The 20,631-nt window shown below is 44.5% G+C and overlaps 1 protein-coding gene across 2 annotated transcripts in view; it reads right to left on the bottom strand.

Annotated features, from left to right (window-relative positions):
- E2F5 (E2F transcription factor 5) overlaps nucleotides 1-18,721 on the bottom strand; it is a 28,063-nt gene extending 9,342 nt beyond the window's left edge. Inside the window, exon 1 of one of the 2 annotated variants that reach the window (XM_006077411.4) lies at nucleotides 18,414-18,721. In XM_006077411.4, the coding sequence (XP_006077473.1) occupies nucleotides 18,414-18,551 (138 nt within the window). In that variant the 5' untranslated portion in view covers nucleotides 18,552-18,721. The remainder of the gene's footprint in view (nucleotides 1-18,413) is intronic. The other variant, XM_006077410.4, reaches the window with a different exon arrangement.
- Between the last annotated feature and the right edge of the window lie 1,910 nt (nucleotides 18,722-20,631).

Genomic DNA, 20,631 nt, shown 5'->3' with positions numbered 1-20,631 from the left:
ACCTACCATGTCATGAATGAATTGAGGAATGCTGTTATAGTTCCTCTCATTGGTTCTCACTCACATTTCTGACATTTGTTCCCCAACAGTATAAATAGAACCTCAGAGAAGAGGTTACCTGAAAGCTCTTTTTTCAGACTAGATTAGTCAAGACTATTTTGAACGTGGAGTCACATTTAAGATTCATGGTAGTAACAAAAAAATACATGTATGTCCTTACTGACAATATTCAGTACATTATCTACACGATTTAGTCTCAGATTAGTTACTGGCTACCCTAGGGCGTCACTAGCTGCTTCATTCTATATATATAAAGTTCCTCCTACAAAAACCAGGGAAGCATTTTTGTTTCCTTCCACAGGGAGCAAGTGTGACCAACAACAGCTCACTCCGCAGGCATCTGGAACCTCTAAGTGAGATCTGGTGGTTGTATCACCAGAAACACCAAGTGCCTGCTGCCAACCTCTGAGGTCTTCAGCAGGGATTTCGTGCCTCAGAGAGCGGACCAGAAGGGTGACTGGATGTGGAAGAGAAAGAAGGAAGCAGGGCCTGAGGCTGTTTGAATCCCCAGCTCTGACTACTTGGCTCATCTCTTCTGGAAGACAAGAAAACGAAGAGGACTCACCACAGTTTCACCCATACCCTCTTCACTGTACTCGGCGGTTCCCTCCCTGTCTCATCTACCAGCAGAGTTTCTGTTCTGAGTGTGAGGCTGTCTTTCTCAAGAGTAATCGTCTGCCGCAAAGCTAACTATAAGAATCTTAAGTTGTGAATTCATGTCTCATTTCCCTCTTGAGAAGTAGCCAGAGCACTCTCAGTTCTGCGTCATCCATAGCTACGGACTCATACACCAAAGCAACAGCTCACCAGGTATGAACCAGGTCACAGAGCTATTCTAGATCACTAGGCAAAGAGCCATGAGATCTCAAGTTTAGTTCAAAATTTGTAAAAAGTATCTCATTTACAGTTTATTTGTTGTTGTTCAGGCACTAAGTCGTGTCCAACTCTTTGTGACCCCGTGGACTGTACTCTGCCAGGCTCCTGTCCATGGGATTTCCCAGGCAAGAAGACTAGAGTAGGTTGCCATTTCCTTCTCCATTATTATTTATCACTGCTTAACAATTACAACTCTGGGAGTTGGTAATGGACAAGGAAGCCTGGCGGGCTGCAGTCCGTGGGGTTGCAAGGAGTCGGACACGACTGACTGAACAATTACAAAATTGAATACCTGATTCCCAAAACGAAGTATCATTTCTTAAAAATCTATTAAAGCATATAAACATACAAATGACCAAACTTAAAGAGGATCTCCAGGAGGCTTTTATCTTAGCAGCTGCATCAGCTGAAGTCTGGTTCTGGAGCTGGACACACCAGCTCCAGATGCAACCCAGCCCTGCCACTTCCTGTCTTCAACTGGCTTCAGGCTTTTTAAACCTCATTTCCTTTTCATAAAATGGGATAACATATGCTGAATTGTGGGGGCTATGCAGGATAATCTTAGGTAATTTATACTTAAATTATACTGTCCTCTAGGTAATTTATACTTAAATGTTGGTAACAGCCTCATCATCAAATACAGGTTGAAACAAGGGATCAAGGGTAAGAGTTGGCATGGACCTATCATATTCTTTATGTAGGGTTTTAAAAAGTTGCATTAAATTCTTAATTTTATTAAGTAATCCAAGACCTTTGTATTCATAAACCACGAACCACCACCACCTTCGTTCATTTCTTCAGTTCCCACGGGGTGCAGGCTTGTTCTGGGTCTTGAGGGTACAGTGGTGATAGAACACCCCTGCCTCAAGAGGGAGGCAGTGAGCAGTGTATCAATGTGAGTGTTCTCAGGAGGAGCGCATGTAGGCCGCTACTGTATTTGACAGACTTTTCAGAGAAGGGCTCCCTGATAAAGTGAGTCTGAACTGAAGACAGTGACCCCAGGAACACCTGGAAGAGGTGCGGGGGAGGACAGGTGGCATAGTGGGGGGAGGGCAGGAGGCGGGGCAAGGAGAGAGGAGGAGGGAGGGGAGAGACAGGGAGAGGGAGACAGAGATGACAAGGAAGAAAAGGCGGCAGGGGCCATGTCACCGGGTCTTCGTGCAGCCACTGTGAAGACTGGCTTTTCCCCCCGCTGAAACAAAGCCACTGGAAAGCTCTGAGCACACGGGAACTTGACTCAACATTTTAATAGGTTCTCTGGTGGAAGTAAGGAAACCAGTGAGAAGGCAGCGGTGACAATCCGTTCAAGAGATGGCCGTGGAGACTGAGAAATGGTGACATCCAGGATCTGTTTTGAAGGTACGGTAAGCAGGTGATACTGAGAAAGCAATCAACAGACTCTTCCCTTTTTGACGCGCGCAGCTGGAGACAGGAAGGCTGCAGGAGGGGCAGGTTTGGGGCCCTGGAAATCAGGAACTCTGCTCTGGCCGTTTTGACACCCCAGGGGAGAAATCAAGACCACTGGATAAGAGAAGTGTGTGGGTTAACGGAGAAGTCCCAGTGCAGGTACAGTATCAGGAGTCATCAGTGAGTAAGACATTTTGGGACACAGCCTGGCACCCGCTGGATTCGCCTAGGAGGTGAGCATAGACACGGAAGACATCTGAGGACCAACCCTTGGGTTTGGCAGTGTTAAAAGATCCAGGGAATGAGGAGCAGGCTGCCACTGAAGTAAGAAAAGCAGGGAGAGTGGGGTCTTGAAAGCCAAGAGCCAAGAAACAGCAAGTGTGTTAAGGGCTGCTGGCAGGGCGAGCCAGTTCACGGAGCCTGCATCCCTGGATTTGACTATGGAGACATCGTGGTGACCTTGCAGCCAGTTTTGACAGCAGCAAAGCCTTCTTGGAGAGATTAAGACAGAGTAAAGGAAAGTTGGAGTGGACAGCTCTTCTGAGGACATTTATTGGGAAGAGGAACAGAAGGGGGCAGCAGCTGCAGGAAACTATGGGGCCTCCCCAGGGAGTTTCCACTTTCCTTCATCTCTCTTTCCTGTTAAAGAGGGAATGATTTCCACACGTGAGGATGCTGAGAGGAATGAGCTGGTCAAGGGGGGAGAGGGATAATTCGTGATGCAGGAGAGAGAAGGGACAGCCACCAAAGAGACAGTGGAAGGTGGGCAGTGGGGGATGTGACCAGACGAGCGGGGCGATCAGCCCTAGACAGTAAGAGGGACAGTGGAAGGTGGGCAGTGGGGGGACGTGACCAGACGAGCGGGGCGATCAGCCCTAGACAGTAAGAGGGCACGCTACCAACCGGAGCTCTGCAGGAGCGCGCGTGTGCATGACGGTAAACATGGTGAGAGGTTACAGGGAGGTAGACGCGGTGAGAGGTTACACGACAGTAGACACTGTGAGAGGTTACACGACAGTAAATGAGGTGAGAGATTACACGACGGTAGATACGGTGAGAGGTTACACGACAGTAGATGACGTGATTACACGACAGTAGATAGGGTGAGAGGTCACATGGCGGTAGACACGGTGAGAGGTCACACGATAGTACATACAGTGAGAAGTTACATGACAGTGACATGTTGAGAGGTTACACTACAGTAGATACGGTGAGCCGTTACACGACGGTAGATATGGTGAGCGGTTATACGGCAATAGATATGGTTATACGATAGTAGATACGATGAGAGGTTGTAGGACGGAAGATAAGGTGAGAGGTTAGGCACCTCCTTCTGGGTGCTTTTCCTCCAGCAGAGAGAGGAGAGAAGTGGCTGAGAGAGGAGAAAGTGTGATCCTTGTCTAGGAGAGCCCAAGGTAAGCAAGCCTTGGAGCAGCAATGCTGGGCCCCACTAAGGCCCCGTTGGGCTCAGTGGTCCTGAATTTCAAGTGAGCCACTGGCATTACTGGGCATGTCCCCGAGGCCCTGCAGAATGCCGAGATGTTGACGAGGGGCAGGCAGAGAACAAAACAGGGGCGGCTTCATCCCATGCTGCCCTGTAGCACTGAATAAACGCCCATGTGTCAAACGCATCAAATTTACTTTGAAAGTTTACATTTACTATTGTAACACCTGACCGTAAGGGGAGCGTAAGCCATAAAGGAAGCATCTACTAGATGCTTGAGTTTTCAGAACAGACAGACAGACAGAACCCTTTGACACAGATTTCCCCTCCAAATATGAGATCTTTTTCTAAAAATCTCACCACCAGTGAACAAAGTGATATCCATAGTTGGAACAAAATAAGAGCTTGTGATGCTTTTAAAAGGTGGACAAGTCAAACAACCCAGAGAGCTGACAGAGATCACGAGTAAGTGCTAACAGGGCTTCAGGGACGTTCTGGCCCCGCCCCCTCACTTTAGCAGATAACTCCAGTAAGACCCCTGCTAACTCGGGTTGGAGAGATGGCTGCTAGCTTTATTTGGGTTAGGATTAGTTGCAGCTCATTTGCTCAAGGATGTTATCCCCATGGAGCCTGACGCTGTGTTCAAAAGGGCTGACATAAACACAGTAACTACGGAAACGTCCTGTCTTTCAGGTTCTCCATCTGCAAAGCAGAAACTTCACTCCTCCAGGACCACAACTGTTGACACACATGCACTCAATGTCTTAGCTACTGTGCTTCCGAGACTAACACTACAGCGAGGAGGTCCAGATCCAAAAAGCAAAACTGTGCAACAGAAACACTACAAAACATCAATTAGCTACACACACATGCACACAAACATGCACAAGTGATGGGATCCTGAAAATAAGGTAGGAGGACCTCAAGTGATGCGTCAAGATGGCTTATAAAATATTTTAATGAGAATTCTTTAAAAACCTGAGCAAATTCATTTTCAACATTCGATAATGTTATTTTGCTTTATCTCATGATAAGATTACTCATTTCAAACACTGTTAAAGATAATTGAGATGTAAAATGTTTGATTTCAACCCACAGTTAAGAACCATTTATAAGCCAGTAATGGGGTAATTGTGTAATAGGATGTTTCACAGATATTATCTAATTTAATGCTCACAACTGCTTTGTAAAGTAGGTATCATTCTCCCTGTTTTTTTAGGAAACAGATTCAGAAGGCTAATGAACAGTCAGATGAAATTTGGCATTAATTATACATTTATGAAACAAAATCATGGCAAAATATTTTCAAATGGGCTATCATTTTAAAAGACTTTAAACACATGTGGTGGACAGTCAAAAGTTCCCAAGCTATACAGATGCACTGAATAGCAATTCAAGTACCACTGATGGTTTCATTGAGAGTATAAAAATGGTCTGAAAAAGCCAAAAGATCTTCATTTCCATGTATTTATTTGTTTATTTAAAAATTATGACCAGTAAAAAAAATTGTAAACATATTCAAGACTTTGAGACCATGGCTACCACCTTCTAGAATGAGGCTGAAAAAATGCAACAGTTCTGGAAAGTGAAATGTTATAAGAGACTGAAAAAAGAGAGATTACTGAAGGTGGGGGCAAAAAGGACAGAGTTCCTGGAGGAGGCTGCTTTTCTGCTTTCAAGGCATCTGTAGCTGTTAAATCAATAAGGAAATTAAACACCACAAAATAACTTACTTACTTTAAGGATACAAACCGCTCCCTCCAGAACCAGCACCAAGCATGCAAGTGTTTTCAATCAGTGACCTTTTCCTGAAGGAATCTCTACTTAAAACTCTGTGGTGCATTCACTACCCCAAACTAACTGCTACTGTAGCATATGATATTTTCAAGTGCACAAGCTTTAACTTTGTCCTAATTCTTAAAATGTTTGAACAGACTCTGCATAAGCTTTTCAAAATAAGCTTAATTGTACTGTTTTACGCAAGTCACCAAAGAGTTCTCAAAAGGAAAAAGAAGACAGTTGATAAAGTATCTATTTAAGTAGGGAAAGCCTGCTAAGACTCATTTCTAGAGACTGCTCGCCCGAGTCCCCAGCTGCATGCTTTGAAATTCTCATGTATGTTATGTTGTTAAACCAGGAACCAAACTAGGCAGCATCTGCTATTCTACCACCCGGCTCTCCATCTGCACATTTTTTATAACCCTGATGGTTAGTCATGTATGGATGTGACAGCTGGACTATAAAGAAAGCTGAGCGCCAAAGAATTGATGCTTTTGAACTGTGGTGTTGGAGAAGACTCTTGAGAGCCCCTTGGACTGCAAGGAGATCCAACCAGTCCATCCTAAAGGAGATCAGTCCTGAATATTCATTGGAAGAACTGATGCCCAAGCTGAAACTCCAATACCTTGGCCACCTGACGCGAAGAGCTGACTCATCTGAAAAGACCCTGATGCTGGGAAAGATTGAAGGCGGGAGGAGAGGGGAGGACAGAGGATGAGATGGTTGGATGGCATCACCAACTTGATGGACATGAGTTTGAGTAAGCTCCGGGAGTCGGTGATGGACAGGGAGGTCTGGCGTGCTGCAGTCCATGGGGTTGCAGAGTCGGACATGACTGAGTGACTGAACTAACGGTTAGAAGTTAGGAACCACAGAAGTGGCAAAGAAGTCAGGGCCATGGGCTAGGCTGTGAGATAGCAGTTAAGATGTTGAGATTAAATGAGTATATCCAAAACACTGAGCAGAGTGCCTTGCACAAGTATTACATCGTGTTAGTCATTATGACTATTATTGATTCAGTTTCTCACTTATAGTAAGAAAACACTCACCTTTGAAAAATGTATCATGGAATGTAAAGACCATCTTTATTTACCTGCAACTTTAACACTTCAGAACACAGTCAAGCACAATGAAGTAGAAGAAAGGGCTTCTGTAGAAGCAAAAATAGATGCAAAAAACTATATTTTACTACTCAAAAAGAGTTTGCTCATTTGGATCCTATTTATTCCTTTTCTATGATTCCTAATGGTGGGGCTATTTAATGTCAATGTGCACAAGAAAACTGGAAGTACCATCTAGGACACTGGTGAGGAACCACAACAACCATCAAAGGATGTGGCAGAGATTATAGGAAGGATAAAAACTCACAAAGCAGACGACGCTGAGGCCACTGGACACAGCAATAAGCCACCACACTTAGAAAAGCTTTGGGGTTATCACCTCAAAACCTAAGGTGATAATCCTTAGGTTATCACCTAAAGGATACAAAGAATAATATTCATCATGACTAATCTGAGTTACACTAAAACCAAGTGCAGTCTTTTCAGCTTTAAACTGCAGACAAGTAATGGATTTTGGAAATTTTTCAAACCAAAATGGTTAAATGTTCTTCTGTAAGAAATGTTATTAATAGACATAAACCCTTAGCTAATCAGAAAACTCCTGCTATGGACAAAAATCTTATTATCTAAAGGATAAACAATGGTTTCAGAATACCTGGACTTATCACATTCAAGGATACACTAGTCGGATTTTAAAATGAACCTAAAAATCTCAAAGGGATTACAGTGCATGTGCCCGATGGCTGAGTTACACTCCATTTCCATGTCAGTTTCCTTCGTAACTGTGACCGGCAGCCTATTCCGCAGACTGATTAACCCCCACCCCCAAATAACTGGGGATCTGTCTCTCTCTCACACACACACACACACACACACACACACACATATATGCATCAAAATATCAAAAATTTCCTTCACCAAAAACTTCTAAATGTCAAATCTACAGAAGAAATTAAAATGAAAAGATAAAGATTTGAGTATTTCAATAATTAAAACTCACATATAAGAAAGCATTAAAACCACAAATTAAAACAGACAAAAGACATATTTCACACCCCAAAATTAACAGCCTTAAAAAAGTTTTCAAACTTTTAAAGAGTCAACAAAAGAATAAAGAAATGCAAATTGAAACAATGAAAATACAGCTCTACACAAAGACTTGTACCTGAATAAAAGCCCAAATTTGGGAGCAGCAGGTGAATGGGTAAGCAAAGTGAAGTATAGCCACAAAACGAAATACCAATCAGGGACAGAAAGAAATGAACTACTAATATAGGTAACAAAAGGCGTGAGTCTCCAAAACGTCCTGCTGAGGGAAAGCAGCTCAAGCTGGAGCGCATTCTGTATGGGCACACTCCCATGAAGCTCTGAGTTTTAATCCATGGAAAAGAAAACGGAGCGATGGTCCTCAGTGGGATGTGGAGGTCGGGGGGTGGCTGGGAGAAGGCAAAAGGGAGCTGTTTGGGGTGATGGCCATGCTCTACACCTGGCTGTGGTGGTGGTTACAGGAACAAGCCTTTGTCAGACTCACTGTATCGTACACTTAGAATGGGAGCAAAGAGTCAGACAGGACGGAGTGACTGAACTGAACAAATCACACCTTTATAAAGCTGACTAATAAAAAAGAGATATTATTATTCATCACCTTTCAAATCTCCAGAATATGACAACATCAGAATACCCAGTTATCTACTTGGAAACAGCACTTATATGCGCCGGGTACTTTCAGTGTTTTAAACGTAGAACTCCCTTTAGCCGTTCGTATAACCACCACCATTGTCACCAACTTTGTAAACGCAGAAAGTTAACTCAGTAACTTGCCCAAGGCCACTGAACATGGTAAATAAAGTCAGGGTGTAGGCTTCCCTGGTGGCTCAGACGGTAAAGAATGTGCCTGCAGTGCAGGAGACCTGTGTTCCATCCCTGGGTCGGGAAGGTCCCCTGGAGGAGGGCATGGCAACCCACTCCAGTATTCTTGCCTGGAGAATCCCCAGGGACAGAGGAGCCTGGTGGGCTGACCTTTTAGCCAGTAGGCTGTTCCTGATGTGGTGAGGGTTCCTGGTCATGATTTTATGCTTCTAGTAGACTAAGTATCATTTTTTTTGTAAAGCAGTTTGGCAACAGCCATCAAAGTTTTTTGCATTTTTAATATCCTTTGATCTAGTCATTGTTTAGATTATCAGCAGCAGAAATCATTCAAAATGTCTAAATGCCAAAAATGTTTCCTGGACATCTGTTGCTAAATCCAACGGATACTACAAAGTCTTGTATCCTTCGAAGCACTTGACTCTGGTTCCCTCTTTCCTCAAACACTGTTCCCTGGCCTTGCTGCCACCAGTTCACAGGTTTATTTCCTACTCGGTCTCGGGCTGTTTCCAAGTCTCCTTTTTCTCTACTGCTCCTGGGCTGTGTTTCGCAGAATTCCACTTAGTCCTCTGTCCACTCTAAACCTCATGAACCAATCATTTCCAAATCAAACTGGTAACCCTGGTCTCTTCTTGGGCTCCAGATTCATAAATACCACAGGCTGCTAAATATCCACTCAAGGATGGCCTGCAGGCATCTCACACATATCTAGAACTGAACTTCCCTTTCCTTCAAATTCCTTTTCTCTTTTTGTAACGTCTAAGTGAAAATGCCCACCATCCACTCAGATGACCACGCCATTACTCGGCAATCCTTTGCCTAGACTCAGTATCCAAGTTCTGTCCCTTCTACAACTAAATATTTCTTCACTTCTTTATATTTCCACTGCCTCTAGAGCTGACTCATTTGAAAAGACCCTGATGTTGGGAAAGACTGAAGGCATGGGGAGAAGGGGATAACAGACGATGAGATGGTTGGATGGCATCACCGACTCAATGGACATGAGTTTGGACAAATTCCAGGAGTTGGTGATGGACAGGGAGGCCTGGCGTGCTGAGGTTCAGGGGGTCGCAAAGAGTCGGACACGACTGAGCAACTGAATTTAACTGAACTACCTTAGTTCAGGCCTATAATCATACCTAAATGACAAGCACATTCTCTAAATTCAATAGTCATTTGATTTATAGCTTCTTAAATGTACCATCTCTTTCTCTAGCCTCTGGCACTTGCTACCCTGCTGGGAATGCCTTTTCATCTAAGTCAAATTTGATCACATCCATTCTATTTGTTGGAAGCTGATGACAATGCCAAAGAATGCTCAAACTACCGCACAACTGCACTCATCTCACACGCTAGTCAAGTAATGCTCAAAATTCTCCAAGCCAGGCTTCAGCAATACGTGAACCGTGAACTTCCTGATGTTCAAGCTGGTTTTAGAAAAGGCAGAGGAACCAGAGATCAAATTGCCAATATCCGCTGGATCATGGAAAAAGCAAGAGTTTCAGAAAAACATCTATTTCTGCTTTATTGACTATGCCAAAGCCTTTGACTGTGTGGATCACAATAAACTGTGGAAAATTCTGAAAGAGATGGGAATACCAGACCACCTGATCTATCTCTTGAGAAATCTGTATGCAGGTCAGGAAGCAACAGTTAGAACTGGACATGGAACAACAGACTGGTTCCAAATAGGAAAAGGAGTTCATCAAGGCTGTATACTGTCACCCTGTTTATTTAACTTCTATGCAGAGTACATCATGAGAAACGCTGACTGGAAGAAACACAAGCTGGAATCAAGATTGCCGGGAGAAATATCAATAACCTCAGATATGCAGATGACACCACCCTTATGGCAGAAAGTGAAGAGGAACTCAAAAGCCTCTTGATGAAAGTGAAAGTGGAGAGTGAAAAAGATGGCTTACAGCTCAACATTCAGAAAAAGAAGATCATGGCATCCGGTCCCATCACTTCATGGGAAATAGATGGGGAAACAGTGGAAACAGTGCCAGACTTTATTTTTTTGGGCTCCAAAATCACTGCAGATGGTGACTGCAGCCATGAAATTAAAAGACGCTTACTCCTTGGAAGGAAAGTTATGACCAACCTAGATAGCATATTCAAAAGTAGAGACATTACTTTGCCAACAAAGGTTCATCTAGTCAAGGCTATGGTTTTTCCCGTGGTCATGTATGGATGTTAGAGTTGGACTGGGAAGAAAGCTGAGTGCCAAAGAATTGATGCTTTTGAAATGTGGTGTTGGAGAAGACTCTTGAGAGTCCCTTGGACTGCACGGAGGTCCAACCAGTCCATCCTAAAGGACTTCAGTCCTGGGTGTTCATTGGAAGGACTGATCCTAAAGCTGAAACTCCAGTACTTTGGCCACCTCATGCTAAGAGTTGACTCATTGGAAAAGACTCTGATGCTGGGAGGGATTGGGGGCAGGAGGAGAAGGGGATGACAGAGGATGAAATGGCTGGATGGCATCACCAACTTGACGGACATGAGTTTGAGTAAACTCCAGGAGTTGGTGATGGACAGGGAGGCCTGGCCTGCTGCAATTCATGGGGTCACAGAGTCGGATACGACTGAGCAAATGAACTGAACTGAACTGAAAATTAGCATCTTAACCCTTTTTCAAGTGTACAGTTTAGTAGTTTTAAGTACCTTCACACTGCTGTGCAACCAGTTCTCCAGAGTTCTTCTCACATTGCACAACTGAAACTCTACACCCACAGTACTAGTTTGCTAGGGCTGCATAATAAAAATACCACAGAATTTTGTCGCAGTCCCGGAGGCTTGAAGTCCAAGATCAAGGCGTGGGCAGGCTTGATTTCTTCTGACGTCTCTCTCCTTGGCTTGCAGATATTGTACCTCGCCGTGTCCTCAACCGAGCTTCCCTGTGTCTGGTCATCCCTGGTGCCCGCGGGTCCAGACTGCTTCTCACAGGGACACCAGTCAGATTGGCTTCACTCACTCTAATGGCCTCATTTTAACAGAATCATCTCTTTGAAGGCCCTGTCTCCAAATACAATCACATTCTAATGTACCTGGGGTGAAGACTTACATAGAGATTTTGAGGGAGCACAACTGAGCCCTAAAACACCCACGAAGCAACAACTTCCCATTCTCCCCTCCCCTAGCAACAACAACTCTGGTTTCTGTCTCTATGAACTTGACTACTCCAATCACTTCATATAAGTGGAATCATACAGCATTTGTCTTTTTGTGACTATCTAAGGTATTAAAAGAAAGTTATGACCAACCTAGATAGCATATTTTTTAAAAAGCAGAGACATTACTTTGCCAACAAAGGTCCGTCTGGTCAAGGCTATGGTTTTTCCAGTGGTCATGTATGGATGTGAGAGTTGAACTGTGAAGAAAGCTGAGTGCTGATGAATTGATGCTTTTGAACTGTGGTGTTGGAGAATACTCTTGCTAGGCCACTGGACTACAAGGAGATCCAACCAGCCCATCCTAAAGGAGATCAGTCCTGGGTGTTCTTTGGAAGGACTGATGCTGAAGCTGAAACTTCAGTATTTTGGCCACCTCATGCGAAGAGTTGACTCACTGGAAAAGACTCTGATGCTGGGAGGTACTGGGGGCTGGAGGAGAAGAGGGTGACAAAGGATGAAATGGCTGGATGGCATCACTGCCTCAATGGACATGAGTTTGCGTGAACTCTGGAAGTTGGTGATGGACAGGGAGGCCTGGCGTGCTGTGATTCATGGGGTCACAAAGAGTCAGACACGACTGAGCGACTGAACTGAACTGAAGGTATTAAAGGTTCATCTCTGCATGTGTCAGAAATTCCTTCCTTTTTAAGGTCGCATAACCTTCCATTATACATATATAATATCACATTTTGCTTATCTAATTCATTTGTGGATGGGTTGTGTCCACTTTTTCGCTATTGTGAATTATGCTGTATGAACATAGTATACAGGTATATGTTCAAGACACTGTTTTCAATTATTTCAGGTATACACTCACAAGTGAAATTGTCCTGTGAAGATTTAAGCACATACTAAAGTTCTGGCTGTTCCACCTAAATCTCTCTCCCTAGGATAATCCTTGCTTTATTCTGTAACATCACGTCTTTGCTCAATGTCACAAACTAAGGCCTTAGATTAAATTATGTATTTCTTGCAGGATGTGTATTAATCAGCTAATCATAAATGGGTGTGAGTCAAGGACCTGTGAGATAAGAAATATCATAAATATTTTATCATATGAATCCAGGTATCATTCACGCAATTGATAACTTGAACAATTACAATAAAAAAGATAAGCAATCGAGCATACTTTAAAAAGTTGAATATAGCATCAAAATAGCAAATATGAAAACCTAGTTATAATAGGAATTTTTACAACAACATATAACTAACCACAACAGTCATAACTATTCTAACTTACTTAAATTCTTAGTTAGAAAAATAGGACTCGTTTAGGGAGAATGGCATTGAAACATGTAAAATATCATGTATGAAATGAGTTGCCAGTCCAGGTTCGATGCATGATACTGGATGCTAGGGGCTGGTGCACTGGGACGACCCAGAGGGATGGAATGGGGAGGGAGGAGGGAGGAGGGTTCAGGATGGGGAACACATGTATACCTGTGGCGGATTCATTTTGATATTTGGCAAAACTAATACAGTTATGTAAAGTTTAAAAATAAAATAAAATTAAAAAACAAAAAAAACAAAAAAATAATAATTAAAAAAAAAAAAAAGAAAAATAGGACTAGTTTAATTTATGAAGTATTATGGAATTTGCCACCAATATCCTCATTTTCAATGCAGGAGATTAATACTTTCTCTTCTATCATGAGTTGAAGTATAGTAAAGTAATGCTCAAAATTCTCCAAGCCAGGCTTCAGCAATATGTGAACCGTGAACTCCTGATGTTCAAGCTGGTTTTAGAAAAGGCAGAGGAACCAGAGATCAAATTGCCAACATCTGCTGGATCATGGAAAAAGCCAGAGAGTTCCAGAAAAACATCTATTTCTGCTTTATTGACTATGCCAAAGCCTTTGACTGTGTGGATCACAATAAACTGTGGAAAATTCTGAAAGAGATGGGAATACCAGACCACCTGATCTATCTCTTGAGAAATCTGTATGCAGGTCAGGAAGCAACAGTTAGAACTGGACATGGAACAACAGACTGGTTCCAAACAGGAAAAGGAGTTCATCAAAGCTGTACACTGTCACCCTGTTTATTTAACTTCTATGCAGAGTACATCATGAGAAACGCTGGACTGGAAGAAACACAAGCTGGAATCAAGATTGCCGGGAGAAATATCAATAACCTCAGATATGCAGATGACACCACCCTTATGACAGAAAGTGAAGAGGAACTCAAAAGTCTCTTGATGAAAGTGAAAGTGGAGAGTGAAAAAGTTGGCTTACAGCTCAACATTCAGAAAAAGAAGATCATGGCATCCGGTCCCATCACTTCATGGGAAATAGATAGGGAAACAGTGGAAACAGTGCCAGACTTTATTTTTTTGGGCTCCAAAATCACTGCAGATGGTGACTGCAGCCATGAAATTAAAAGACGCTTACTCCTTGGAAGGAAAGTTATGACCAACCTAGATAGCATATTCAAAAGCAGAGACATTACTTTGCCAACAAAGGTTCATCTAGTCAAGACTATGGTTTTTCCTATGGTCATGTATGGATGTGAGAGTTGGACTGTGAAGAAGGCTGAGCACCGAAGAATTGATGCTTTTGAAATGTGGTGTTGGAGAAGACTCTTGAGAGTCCCTTGGACTGCAAGGAGATCCAACCAGTCCATTCTGAAGGAGATCAGCCCTGGGATTTCTTTGGAAGGAATGATGCTAAAGCTGAAACTCCAGTACTTTGGCCACCTCATGCGAAGAGCTGACTCATTGGAAAAGATTCTGATGCTGGGAGGGATTGGGGGCAGGAGGAGAAGGGGACGACAGAGGATGAGACAGCTGGATGGCGATGCACGTGAGTCTGAGTGAACTCCGGGAGTTGGTGATGTACAGGGAGGCCTGGCGTGCTGTGATTCATGGGGTCACAAAGAGTTGGTCACAACTGAGCGACTGATCTGATCTGATTTTTCTTTCAAGAAAGATTCCATGCCCTTACAGAGATGAAAAACTTAAATAAGAAATTAACTTTTTTAAGAGTACTGAAAGGCAGTATAGCCCAGAAAATAAGAAAAAATTGTCTAGTTTCAAGTCACAGCTGTCACTTTCTACTGTGTGACATTAGGCAAGTTACTTAACCTACCAGCTTTCTCATCTGTGAATTGGGGATGATTAGCCCAGAGTTCTCGGAGAAGGCAATGGCAACCCACTCCAGTACTCTTGCCTAGAAAATCCCATGGACGGAGGAGCCTGGTAGGCTGCAGTCCATGGGGTCGCTAGAGGTCGGACACGACTGAGCGACTTCACTTTTACACACTGGAGAAGGAAATGGCAACGCACTCCAGTGTTCTTGCCTGGAGAATCCCAGGGACGGTGGAGCCTGGTGGGCTGCCATCTATGGAGCTGCACAGAGTCGGACACGACTGAAACAACTTTGCAGCAGCAGCAGCCAAATTTCTAAAGTTAGGAGCATAACATTAGTTAGCATATGTAAAATGCCTGGCATGTACTAAGCTTGCAATAAATGCCAACTACTAACAGCATAAATTGACAAACCACATAAATGGAGAGGACCATGACATAACTTGTCATCTCACTGGAATAAACAGTAACTACCCCACTCCCACTGTTGTAAATGAGGCTATATGGTGGGGGTGTAGGAGGAACATATTGAATAAAAACATCTTAAACTACTTCAAAAGTGTTTCCATTCCTTCCTTATGGTTAAATTATACTAGAATAGCTTTATTAGAATGTGTGTGCTTTGTTAAGCTATGTCCTCAATTAGTTCAATTAGTTAAATTACTAAGAAGAAAGTTATCACTAAGATACAGCATTATGTTATTCTTCAGTAGTATATGTCCTAAGTTAGGGAAAAAATAGCATCTACGTGGTGTGGATATTTTATGGATATCTAAGGCTATGGGTTTTCCTGTGGTCATGTATGGATGTGAGAGTTGGACTGTGAAGAAAGCTGAGTGCTGAAGAATTGATGCCTTTGAACTGTGGTGTTGGAGAAGACTCTTGAGAGTCCCTTGGACTGCAAGGAGAGCCAACCAGTCCATTATAAAGGAGATCAGCCCTAGGATTTCTTTGGAAGGAATGATGCTAAAGCTGAAACTCCAGTACTTTGGCCACCTTATGCGAAGAGTTGACTCATTGGAAAAGACTCTGATGCTGGGAGGGATTGGGGGCAGGAGGAGAAGGGGACGGCAGAGGATGAGATGGCTGGATGGCATCACTGACTCGATGCACGTGAGTCTGAGTGAACTCCGGGAGTTGGTGATGGACAGGGAGGCCTGGCGGGCTGGGATTCATGGGGTCACAAAGAGTCGGACACGATTGAGTGACTGAACTGAACTGAACTCAAGACACTTGGATGTGATGGTTAAATACACATCCAAGTAAAAAATAATATTTTTTATATTCATGATACTCACAGAAATCTTTCATTAATTGCTCTTAAAAAATATCAAGTGTATAAGGTTGAAATAAACCACCCCCAAGTAAGAATGTAAGAAATACACTACTCCCAAGTAAGAATATAAGAGAAAATGATTTTATAATTAATTTCAAATTAGAGAAACTTATCAGAGTTAATTCATCTTCAACATGTATCATCAAAAGTCATTATGATCTTTTACAATGGTGCACAGTAAGAAACATCATTGGAAAGATTTCAGTATAAGATTTTTATAATATAAGATTTTACACATATATAAGCAAATGCAAATAAATGAAATTTACAAACATATTCATATATATGTAAAAAAGAATACTGTTTTTTCAAACTGCTCTCTACAAGTAAAAAGTCATTAATATAATGAGACCTACTGTTACTGCAGAAACCTTTGAACTTTTAGGAAAGTTTCAGGATGAATGAAACAAAGTTGTTATGAAATATTAAAACTCCACTTCCCGCTCACTGCCTTTTTCATTTCTGGACAGCAAAATCTGACCACAGATGAAACAGGAAGAACACAAAAGAATTGAGGGAAAAGTAAGGGCAAACTTCCATCCTATTCCAAGGCAAGTTGTAGAAGCCCTCAGAGTCAGCCCTTAGAGCTCAGTTTCATCTGGAAAACCCCAAATTTTCCTGATTCTGTACTGAAGTCACAGGATACAAGTGAATTTCTAGATTCTGAATAGCAGTTTGCAAGCTGTGTTGTGTAACATCCCTGGCTTTCACTGATGACTTCATAACTTACTGTGACATTCTTTAAGCAGAATCCAATTTAGTTCATAACTATTATATATGCTGTAAACCACTTTTAGGGAGGAAGAGAGGTATGGAGGAAAGAGCTGGGGGCAGGGGACAGGGAAAAAAAGGACTAGAATTTACAAAAGGTGTAGGAAAATTCTAGGAATAACATTTCCAGAAAAAAAGACTAGAAATCACTTTCAAAAATGCAAAATTTGTGCATCACGCCTTGTTTGTATAAAAGTAGAACAATTCAAATAACTCAACAATCACTTACTGAACACCTATTATACCCAAGAGATGGAGAGGACATTCCAAGACACACCTCACCTCCTGGGGTAACCTGAGAGGAGGGCTCCTAGCAGGGGCCATCAAGTTGGCCTCTTTTTTTGAGTTTCAGGTAAGGGAAAACTAGAAGACCCTCTCTGCTCAGACGCTGCAGCCTACTTTCAGCACAGCCTTGATAACTGCAGCCTTCAAGGGAGGTAGGGTTGTCCCAGCACTCCCTTAGGGGCTAGGACCAATCCCCCGTGTCAGACCAGATTGAGGGGTAATGCCTAGGAAAGGCCTGCGATGCTTACTGACTCGTTAAATTTTCATTTGTTCTTAAAGCTTTAGTTCTTAAACTGGGTGTGCTGGCTGAATTTTAATACAAATGATCACATTCTCTTGCTCCTCAGAGCTGTGGAATCCTTCCAAATCCGGCCTGGAACGGTTAAGTCACTTTGTTTAACAGAACAGCTTTTGATGCATGTTGTTGTTTGAAAATTCTGAAACTGTAGTAACAGACCAAGCACAAGGTCTCAGGAAACCCAGAGAGTTTACGCGGCACTTCCACCTCTTTTGGTGAAAGTTATAAAACGTGTGATGGCAAGTCTCACTTTTATACATGTGTATCAGATACCAAATTAAGTCGCAAATCAAACATGCCTTAGTAATCAGGGTTATGAAAAGAAGTGTAAGAGCAAGAGGTGTTTTTATTTACTATTATTAAGAGGAGGACTGAAGAGTTCAAACTTCGTTTTTGTTTCATCCAGAAGAGGTGGCAAACTTGGGTTTTGTTTGCTTGCTTAGTCATCAGGATTGTGAAAAGTGTAAAAGAGGAGTTTTTATTTGCTATTATTATTTTAAGAGGAGTACTGAAGAGTTGACTTTTTTGTTTCATCCAGAAGAGGTGGCAAACACCGGTTTTGCTTGCTTGCTTCAGATACCAAATTAACTCACAAATCAAACATCCCTCTTGGTCACCAGGATTGTGACAAGAAGTGTAAGAGGGAGAGGTGCTTTTATTTACTATTTTTATTTTAAGAGGAGGACTGAAGAGTTCACGTTTTGTTTGTTTCATCCAGAAGAGGTGGCAAACTCGGGTTTTGCCTGCTTGCGTTTTCAACAACCTACGGACGCCCTCACAGGAATCGCCTACAATAGCCGCCAGTCCGCACCAGCGGAGACCCCCAGGGCGCCCGGCCCAGGCCCCGCGCGCTGAGGTGAACGCCACGCGGGCGCCGCGGCTCTTTGTCGGCGGCGCGGCCCCTGCTCACGCCCCGCGCCCCTCACCCCGCGGCCCGCCCTTCCTCCTCCTGAGACCGCGGCCCGCGCTCACCGCCTTGAGGTCCAGCACGCCGTCCTTGGCCTCCTGCAGCAGAGACACGAACTTGGCGGTGAGCAGCCCCAGGCTCTTTTCGTGCCGGCTACTGCCGGCCCCGGGCGGCGCGCAGCTCGCGGGCTCGGCCGCCGCCATCGCGTCCCCGCGCTCCGCCACCTGCCGGGCCGAACCCGGGGCGGCCGCGGCCGTCGCCGCCCGCCAAGGGCGGGACGAGGGGTCGCCGGCTCCCGGCAGCTACAGGTGCGCGGCGCCCACCCACCTGAGGCCTCCGCCCCTCCCCTCCCCTCCCCAAGCCCGGGGCCGTGATGAGGGGGCCGCGACCGGGGGCGGGGTGCAAGCGCGAGCCGGCGCGCCGGGGGCGGGGCCCGCCTTTAAATGGCCGGAAGTGACGCACGGCCCGCTGCGCTTCGCTGAAGGCGGGGCGAGACGATAGGGGGCGGGGCGATAGGGGACAAGGCGGGAAGCTGGGCGGGGCGAGAAGGGTGGGCGGGGCAAGAAGGGGCGGGGCGAGAGGTGGATTCCGCCTGGGCAAAGGGGCTTCAGTTCAGTTCAGTTCAGTTCAGTGGCTCAGTCGTGTCCGACTCTTTGCGACCCCATGGACTGCAGCACGCCAGGCCTCCCTGTCCATCACAAACTCCCGCAGTTTACTCAAACTCATGTCCATTGAGTCGGTGATGCCATCCAACCATCTCATCCTCTGTCGTCCCCTTCTCCCGCCCTCAATCTTTCCCAGCATCAGGGTCTTATTTGCATCAAGTGGCCAAAGTATTGGAGTTTCAGCTTCAGCATCAGTCCTTCCAATGAACACCCAGGACTGATCTCATTTCGGATGGACTGGTTGGATCTCCTTGCAGTCCACAGGACTCTCAAGAGTCTTCTCCAGCACCACAGTTCAAAAGCATCAATTCTTCCACGCTCAGCTTTCTTTATAGTCCAACTTTCTGTTTAGCATCAGTGATTTCCAATACCCTGTCTTCCAGGTTGCTGATCCATTCCTCTGTATTATTTAGTCTACTGTTGATTTCTTCTAGTGTATTTTTCATTTCAGTTATTATATTCATCTTTGGTTGTTATCTGTATTTTCTAACTCTGCTGTTAAATACTTATAGTTCTGCACTAAAGAATTCCATTCTTTACCAAGTTCTTTGATCATCTTTAAAACTTATTCATCCTGAATTCTTTCCAGGTAGATTGCCTATCTCCACTTCTTTTTCTGGAGTTTTATCTTGTTCCTTCATTTGGAACATGTTCCTCTGTCACTTTATTTTGCCTGACTAGATGTTTTATTTCTGTGTATTTGGTAGGTTGCTTATATTTCCCAGCAGTAGCTTCTTGTAGGAGACACAGCTATGAGTCCCAGCAGTCTTCTCCCCTCTTGTCACAAGAGGTAAATGCTCTAGGGGTAACTCGATGTGGGCTGCTAGGGTCCTTCTGTTATGGCAGGCTGACTACTGTGAGCAGTCTGGTAGGCTTGGTCAGTCCCTGGTCCAGCTGGTGGCCGGGCCCTGCTTTGTGTGGAGGCTGCTGACGATTGGTTGTTGAGACCAGGTCATGAGGTGGCTGGGTGCAGAAGCTCAGAGGACTAATACTCACTCACCAGTGCAGTGGGCTGGGTCAGGTTCCAAGAAATCCCAGGGTTGGTTCTTGCCCACTGGTGGGTGAACTTGGGGCTAGTGCTAACCTTTTCATAGACATAAGCACATCCTGAGGCCCACTTGCAGGGCCCGTGGAGTCCCAGAGCTGATATTGGATAGCACTGGTTCCTGACACCCCTCTCATGTTCTGTAGCTTGGGTGGGCCTGCCGGTGGGCGAGGCCGAGGCCCACCCATCCCAGGGCTCGTGCTGGACCGTTTGTAGGTGGGCTGGGTTCATAGACCATGGGGGTTCAGTTGTCCTGGGGTTAGGATTAGCCCTCTGGCCTCTGAGGCTGGTTTCAAGGCTAGAGCAGGCTCACTGGTGGGCAGGGCTGGGTGCCTGCCCACTAGTATTGGTGACGGTAGGCTGGTGGGTAGGGGCAGGGCTGGGTCCTGAGTCTTATGAACTGAGGGAAGATTCCCCATGGGCATGTGCCAGCATCAGTGTCCATGAGGTAGAAATGAACCCCCTAGAATGGCTCCTGCCAGGGTCTAAGTCCCTAGGGTGAGCTCCAGTTGCCTCCTTCCTCTCCAGGAAACTCTCCCAAGATCTCCATGTAGGTCTGACCCAGGCTCCTTT

Source organism: Bubalus bubalis, chromosome 15 (assembly GCF_019923935.1).
Source record: "Bubalus bubalis isolate 160015118507 breed Murrah chromosome 15, NDDB_SH_1, whole genome shotgun sequence".
NCBI classification, from domain to species: Eukaryota; Metazoa; Chordata; class Mammalia; order Artiodactyla; family Bovidae; genus Bubalus; species Bubalus bubalis.
Note: the sequence above shows the minus strand (reverse complement) of the source record. Positions and strands in the feature narration are given on the sequence as shown.